The sequence below is a fragment of the Strongylocentrotus purpuratus genome, unplaced genomic scaffold (genome assembly GCF_000002235.5).
Source record: "Strongylocentrotus purpuratus isolate Spur 01 unplaced genomic scaffold, Spur_5.0 spur5_scaffold_10, whole genome shotgun sequence".
Taxonomy (NCBI): domain Eukaryota; kingdom Metazoa; phylum Echinodermata; class Echinoidea; order Camarodonta; family Strongylocentrotidae; genus Strongylocentrotus; species Strongylocentrotus purpuratus.
This window is the reverse complement of record NW_022145595.1, coordinates 17,196,322-17,204,327: the sequence shown is the minus strand read 5'-3', so window position 1 is coordinate 17,204,327 and position 8,006 is coordinate 17,196,322. Positions and strand designations below refer to the sequence as shown.

General features: G+C 37.3%; 1 protein-coding gene across 2 annotated transcripts; it reads right to left on the bottom strand.

Annotated features, from left to right (window-relative positions):
- Nucleotides 1-236: 236 nt before the first annotated feature.
- Nucleotides 237-7,896, bottom strand: LOC580615 (tetratricopeptide repeat protein 19, mitochondrial). 2 transcript variants are annotated; one of them, XM_780663.5, is made up of 8 exons: nucleotides 7,383-7,858; nucleotides 6,639-6,727; nucleotides 5,094-5,204; nucleotides 4,306-4,463; nucleotides 3,598-3,687; nucleotides 2,474-2,639; nucleotides 1,751-1,913; nucleotides 237-533 (listed from the first exon to the last, which is right to left on the bottom strand). In XM_780663.5, the coding sequence occupies exons 1-8, from the start codon at nucleotides 7,801-7,803 to the stop codon at nucleotides 421-423; spliced, it is 1,311 nt and encodes a 436-aa protein (XP_785756.5). In that variant the 5' UTR covers nucleotides 7,804-7,858; the 3' UTR covers nucleotides 237-420. The 2 variants fall into 2 exon arrangements, with proteins under 2 accessions (XP_785756.5, XP_030835513.1); XM_030979653.1 differs by lacking the exon at nucleotides 3,598-3,687 and having other exon boundaries at nucleotides 7,383-7,896.
- Between the last annotated feature and the right edge of the window lie 110 nt (nucleotides 7,897-8,006).

Sequence of the window (8,006 nt, the reverse complement as noted above, 5' to 3'; positions counted from 1 at the left end):
CAGTATTTGTCACAAGACTTTCTGTAGGCTAGCTCATATGATGATGAATGCTTCCCAACAAACAGATATCAAGGATTCAGTGACACAAAGACGTAACTCCATATTTTGCCAAAATGAGTATTTGATATCAAAATGTTCAGAAAAATGTGGGCTTTCCAGGAAACACAAAGACTTAACTGCACCCAACACCCCCATTGAAGTCAATGGCTAGTGAAGCATAGCCTTAACTTCTTAAGGCCCAAGTGCTCAGTGACACATAAACCACTTTTTCTCAAAATGGCTAAAATGGAGTTCCGACTTTGGGTCACTGACCCCACGATATAGTATCCTGCTATTGGATGCTGTCATAAGACATACAATTTTCCATATCTGAATGGGGAGACCGTCTATAAAGATAGAATATCATGCCGTGGGACTTTGTCATAAGACCTTCTGCAAGTTTGCTCGAATGGTGATGACTGCTTCCCGATCACCTTCTTTCTCAGCTAGTGCCAATGCTCTCTTGTAGATTTCTCTTGCTTCGTCCTTCAGACCTACAGACAATGAAATAAACAAGGACAAAGAATTATCGGGACAAGGCGTTTGACTAGGTTGCAGTGGCATATGGGGGAGAGGTGGGAGAGATCTTGTATATGGCTCTTGCTTCTTCCTTCAGACCTTTAGACAATGAAATAAGCAAGGACAGATAATTATGGGGACAAAGTTTTTGACTAGTGTTCAGTGGCATATGGGGAGGGAGGGGGAGGTGTAAAGGGGTATTTGCTTCCCTACCCATCACAAAACAAAAACAGGAGATGGGTTGCAGGGAAAGGGGATAGAAAAAAGGGAATGAAAGAGGGAATAGGTCAGGGTTAAAAAGACAGAGGACTGTAAGACTGTAAAGAAAATGAGCAAGAAGAAAGATTCATAGGCATTTATATATTGTGGATATGCTTAGTATAGAAAAGAGAGTCATACATTATAAGAGGGAAAGCAACAAGAAAAGTAGAGGATATGAACCCTACAACACACTTCCCTCATTTAACAGATTTGTTCGCCATGGCACCAATGTCCCCTCCATGTTTGCACCCATGCTACAGTGTACACAACTGCTAGGCTGTATAATTATGTTCCCAACTATTTCGAGCAGCTCCAACACAGCTGTCTAATTTTCTATTAAAAAGCTACAGAATGAAGGAAAGGGCTTGTAACTTCTCATGTCCTAAATAGAGGCCCTGACTTTTGAATTGCTGCACAAGAACAATACATCGTTAAATCTGACCTTTCTTGCACTTTTGCAATATTATATGAGCGGTGTCTCACTTCCTGTTTTTAATACAAAGGTCATTTTAATATTATATTGTATCATTATTTACCTTTAATATGATCTTACCTTTACTATATTTGTTGTCGTATTTCTCTCACGATATTATATATGGAAACATTTTGCATATCTATTTGTATTTTTACAAAGCAGGGCAACATGAAAGATCATTGTTTTATCATAACTTATTTCATATTGTTAGTTTTACTTGTTTATCATTGTGCTTCGATGTTAATATGCTTTATTATTCAATTTGTTGTCTTTTTCTTCCTATTGTTATATGTATGATTTTGTTTTGATAAATTTGTATATATGTGTATTTTTATTGAGACAGGGCCTTATGGAAGACCAGTTTTTAATCTGAATGAGATACCCTGTATGAATATGTGAAATAATTAAATAAATAAAATAAACATGTAACAAGACAGTTTTCACGTTCCTATTTACCTTTATGCATCTTCATGGAAGCCAGATTACAGAGGATGGTCGGTAAAACTGTTGGGGACGATTTCTCGGCCAGTTCTACTGCTCTTTGAACATGCTCTATAGCATCATCACGATGACCTCTCATATCACAGATGGTTGCAAGGTCATTCAGTAAAACAACTGTCTTTGGTAAGCAATAGAAAAATGGATAGATTTGTTATACCTTCAGAATGATAAGAGACAAGGGTGACATTTTAGGGACATGGAATTCTAAGTCTTTGACTACCAATAAGGACATAACTCTATTCATTTTATTAATTTATATTCATTTCAACTGAGCTGAGCTGTTTGCTATTATGCAGCAAAACAAACAAACATACAAAACAGACCCAGACTGTGATCTTGAAATGATATCATGCCCCTCGACTCAGGCCTCTGGCATAATCTGATAAAGACTAATCAGAGGACCATTCTATTTGTTTGTTGTTTGTTTATTTTTTGCTATTTTTTCACTCTGATATTTTTAGAGGTAATCCATGACATTTGAGACCTCTTTTTTACTATAAGAGATATATTTTACTTTCATCCAACTGGATATGGTCAATAGAATTTCATGTTCCTGGGAAACTATTACTTTCTGGAAAAATGTTGACCCCCCCCCCCCTTCCTTTCAAACAATCCTGGATCTATCCCTGCAAATTTCCCGAAGAGCATATACGTACAAGCAAGTTATTGCATGCATACCTGTGGGTGTGGTGTACCATCGACCTTGAGGTCACCTTCACAGATCTCCAAGGCTCTCGAGTACATCCTCTCTGCCTCAGCTAGGCTGTTCGTTGCACCCAGGAACCTTGCATAGGCATCCAGACACATACCTAGCAGGGATTTCAGGTTCATAATCTTGGCATGGCTGTAGATCAAATAAAAGAAGGGATAAAGGCATTGACATACAGCAAAATACATCTTGAACAAGGATAAATTAATACCATATTTTGTTACTGAATATTCTGTAACATATATTTTTGACAGAGCTTCATTATTTCAGATTTTCTGGTAACTTTGCAACTCCAGATATATTTCACCACACTGTTTTTAGAAATGTTCCCCTTACAGTTTTCTGCTTTGAAATACCAAGTTTATCATATTCTGAATTGCTGTCATGGAATTCAGGAACGTTCGTGGCCTCATTTTGAGCCTTACAACCACATGGGAATTGTAACATTTATCATTTCCCAAATCATAATTAACTGCCCTTTGTTCCATCTGAATATATTGATCCTGATAGAAGCCTTGGATATCAGAACTCAATAATGAAATTCATAGAGATCTCAAAAAAGAAATCTTCTTTTATTAAAGGTAAAGACCAGTTATGGTCATGCGATTGCATTGTGAAAGAAACGTTGTGGAATCGATCAGAAAAGGTTGATCATCTAGCATCTAGCATCTGCAAGGTTCTGGAATCATCAAAATGATAAGAAATTTGGCCCATTCTTCGTAAAGTTACAAGCACTATACACAGAAAGATGTATATGGGACTACCCTATATCTCTCACAGACCATGAGAGAAACAAATTTACCAAATATATGGATTAGTAGGCGGTTTCCCGGCAAATTTTTTATCATCATGTATTAGTCCAAACATATTCTTTCACATGATTGGTAATGAGAGCTTCCATTTCATTTTTTGAAATTGGGGCGTTTCCAATACTGGTCTTTACCTTTAAAACCAAATTATTATCAGGGTGAACTTCCCCTTTAATGAACATGGGGGGGGGGGGGTAATTGTCTTGATATAAATCAAATTTTATCAACATTAATACATGATATTAATCTTCAAATGGAACAAAAGGTATGATCCAAATGGTCACCTTTCTTCTGTTGAATCATCAGGTGTATCTTTGAGAAGCTTCTCTGATGTTTCAATGCACCACTTGAATCCTACATCTGCCTCATCATTTCTGTTTGTGGATTGAAAAGCAGGGAGATCTCACACTTATTATAAACTTCGAGTTTCTGCCATTATCCCCCAAACAACCATCTAAATTTCCACTGAACAACTATCTTGGACAATTATTAACCTGGAACCTAGAGCAACTAATGTCATAATTATTACCACTCAAATCTTCCGATCTCTAATAGGTGAATTTATGTACTAACTTGCCCTTAGCAGGTGATATGGGTAGCATTTACCCAGAAGGAAAGTGTAAAGCAAGGACTTTCTGGAATGTGCAATTATCCAAATAGTATGCTTCCACAGGGTGTCCTAAACTACTACATCTTTCAGAAAAGCGATCATCACAGTGACCAATGTTATTATTGTAAAAATTATAATCAGTGTTCTCTTAAAAGTGACCCTTCAGAAATACCTATGTTAACATCAAGAAAATAAGTAAGATGTGTGGGATGTATCATTTGGATTAGGGTTGTCTATAACAATTAGAAGTCCCATATTCTGGGATGATTGGGTCCTTCAATCCTAAATATTATTACAGGCGATTTCTCATACTGAAAAAGAAAACACTCCTATATATATATCTAATTGATAGATTCTCGACCATTCTATCTGTTTGTTTCACCTTCCCATGCGCTCATAAATCCTGGAGAGCTTCAAGGAGATCTCCACTACTCCTGGATCTTCCTTCTGGATCCCTGAGGTGAGCAGGAGCTTCAGAGTCTCCTTGAAGAGGTTCTCCGCCTTCATGAGCCTGCCATGCCTCATGTTGAAGTTAGCCATCTTGGACAATAAGATAAAATATTTTTTTTAAATAAAGGTTATGCTTCCTGGGAGAAATTTCAATAGTTTGAACATATTTGTTCGATTGATCAATCAATCTTATTTACTGGGTGTAAGCCACAAATATGTTCAAACTATTAAGATAAAATGGGTTTGATATTATCCCAAGATATGAATTGATTTTGATAAAACATGCATGTTATTAACTTCTGCTCTAGTTACCTCGCATTTTACTATTCAGTGAGTTAAACAATGATATTTTAAGCAGAAATTGAAACATTTCCTTTAATATCATATTACTCCACCTTACCATATATTGTCTGCTCAGAGTTTATGCCCTTAATTCTTTCAGGTTCTCAGCACACAATTTGATCTTTTTTCTCCTTCAAGCTCGCATGTACAGTAATCATTCAATATGCCTATTTTTGTGGTGGCAATTACATCTATTAATCAGATTTCAGGCCTCCATTTCTTGTATTTTTTTTAGTACATTTAATTGTTACCTACAATATACTCTATTTGTTTCAATAACCCAGTACAAATGAGTATCACCTCATAAGACTCAAATATCTTTATTCTACTAAATCTTTAAACCAAATGCACTCAGAGACACTAGGGTTAAGGCCTCACCTGATCATAGGTATAGAGTAGAGCTTGTGAGTTTTTCTCCTTCTCACACATGACAGTCGCCTGATGGTAGAACGTGTCTGCATCTCCCAGTCTATTCTCCCTCTCTGCTATCTGTATAATAATAATAATAATAATTGATTCTTATTGAGCGCTATTACAGAAAAACTGATCAGAGCACTATGAGGAACAGTAATTAAGATATTATGAGCGAAATGAACTTTGGATACTCAAAACAAACATTATGGATACAAGATGGAAAGAGTATAAATTACATGTTGGTTATCATCATGTCGATTCATGATATACTTTCTTTAAAATAGTATTACAAACATGAATAATACAAATTTATACTGCTCATGTAAAAAGTTTGAATTAAATTAACTAGTATACACTTTCATATAAGTCAACAGCATTTATCTGTGCCCTAATTTAGAAATCAAACTTTTCCTTAAAAAAATGTGTAAGTTAAAACTAAAATTTAACACATCTTGATTTTCAGCCGATTGGGATTGCAGTATTTGGAATTTGAGAGTTGGACTTGTATTAAATGTTGACTTGCACTTAAAGACAACCTTAAATTGTATTTTTGGTTCAAGATAATTAGTTAAAAATAATTCATAGATCTACTTCCCCCTTTTTGTTTGTACTAAAAATTCTAAAACTCCAATAATTTGTTTGCCAAAAGATACATCAATTACCTTAAGGCCCGGTCACACAGAGGGGACACATGGGGAACGCATGGCCAGCGCATTGGAAATTTGCAATTTTGGCCAGTGCGTTTGTCGTGCGCCAAAACTTTTGTCGAAGCTAAAGCGAACTGACACCAAATGCATAGCGTGTTGCTAGCGGGCTGAGCGCATAAAGGACGCATACAGTGCGCATACAGACCGTACACAGAGCGCACATGATAACAACTTCCATGAATGCACAGCGTGTTGCAGCGCACTGGACAAATGGTCCATGCATGCACCACGTTCTCAACAGAGGTGGTCACACAGACGACACACGGCCCGCGCATTGGAAATCGGAAAAGGCCGTGTGCCTAACTTTTGTCATGATTTTGGAAAAGCTAGCGAGCTGACACAAAATGCACAGCGTGTAGCTAGCACGCTGTGCGTATACATGCAGGGAGTGTGCTCCGCATATGTCTGGCGCTGGTCTAGCGCGCTCCATGCATGTCTGGCCTTTGGCGTGAACATTCATGCGTCGAGCTCCGCGCACACTTTTGAGCATGCTCAAAAAATGCCCGACGCACACAGCGAATGACGACGAATGCATAGCATGGGTCCAGCGCGGTCGACGAAAGAGTAAGGAATGATGACGCACGCCTAGCGAACGACAACGCACTGGCCCACATTGCAAATTTCCAATGCGCTGGCCGTGCGTCCCCCATGCGTCCCCTCTGTGTGACCGGGCCTTTAATTATCATCATGATTCACATTGAATCAACTCAAGGAAGACCCTGGCCCTATGCATAACTTTTCATGTAAATCCTTTTATGTTATATTAAAAAAACATTGAACAGATCGAGGATGGTAGCCTTACCACTGCTCTTGCGATCATTTTTTCTATCGTCTCTTTATTGTCGTCCTGCCAGAAAGTGAATGCAAGGCCAGCGGAGCACAAGGCAAAACCTGGATAGAAAAATAAATAACAAGAAAACATCAGCTATATAGTCACAATGGAGTATGAAATAAAATTACATTAAGATAACACCAAATCTTATTTTGCTTGATCTTGATTTGATACTAAAACTGTTAAAGAGGTGGTGCATGTAACTGAAGTAGAATGGATCATGGGAAAACTATTAAATATTAGGCTTAACTATAACTGGTAAAGAGTTACAACTCGTCAGACCAGGCATTATGTGTCTGGACAAGTTGTGTATCCAGACATTAGAAAAATTAAATATAAAATTAAAGCAACAACAATTGCAATTTTAGTGAAGAAACGAAGAACTAGTGGCAGTATAGTGAGTACTTAGTAGACCCACGGCCACCTACACCATGTAACATCTGCAAAAGATTTTAAAATTAAATGATTCTGTAACAAAATCAAAGACAATGAAATGTAGAAATTAGTGCAACAAAATGAAATGAATTTGATGCCTAGCCCTAGCCTAGAGCTAGTGATTATTACTAGCTTAGCTTAGCTGAAGTTGGAATTGGGCTTGGCTTGATGATATGCCATGGGCATATGAATGATGTTAGCCAAAAATTGTACTGGTGTAGATTTTTCTAGACCAAGGGTCTATTTTAAAACAATGGCAATTCATGGTATCTACCCTACCTCCTATTCCAAGTGCCAACGAAAAATTTCCGGTACTTTTCTGATGCGAAGAGCCAGAAAAACGGTGCCCCTGGCGTGTATTGTATTGCGAGGCCGTGAAGAACGATGCGGTTACTTGCCGAAAACCTCCCCCGAAGTTCCGGCTACAGGACTGAGCTCTCTCCGTTAGAAGCAGCGGCGGTAAAGAATGTATGTTTCTAATGCCATTCTCACACAGTGAACTGCAGTTTTCTCTTAATATTGGATTCAAATTAAACCCATGCTTACAAAATGATAATGATTTCGACGCGCAAACGTCAACTTTAATATATTTGTGAAGAAGATTCTTAGTCAGAACATGTCTCATGGGCGCAGCCATCTTGAATTGTTCAATGTTAACAAAAATAATTTGAACATAATATTTTTCTTTTATTACGTACATATATGGTAAAAGATTGAAATAAACTGTAATACATTATTTAAATATTCACTCTTAATTGGAAAGAAAGTAATATGGACATAATTCAAAATTATTTTTGCAAAAAATCAAGAGCTAGACTATAGTTAACGCAGCTCATTCTATTTCACCTATTCGTCGACAGCGGTAAGACATCCGCGCTGAAATTGTAAATGTTTTTAACTATT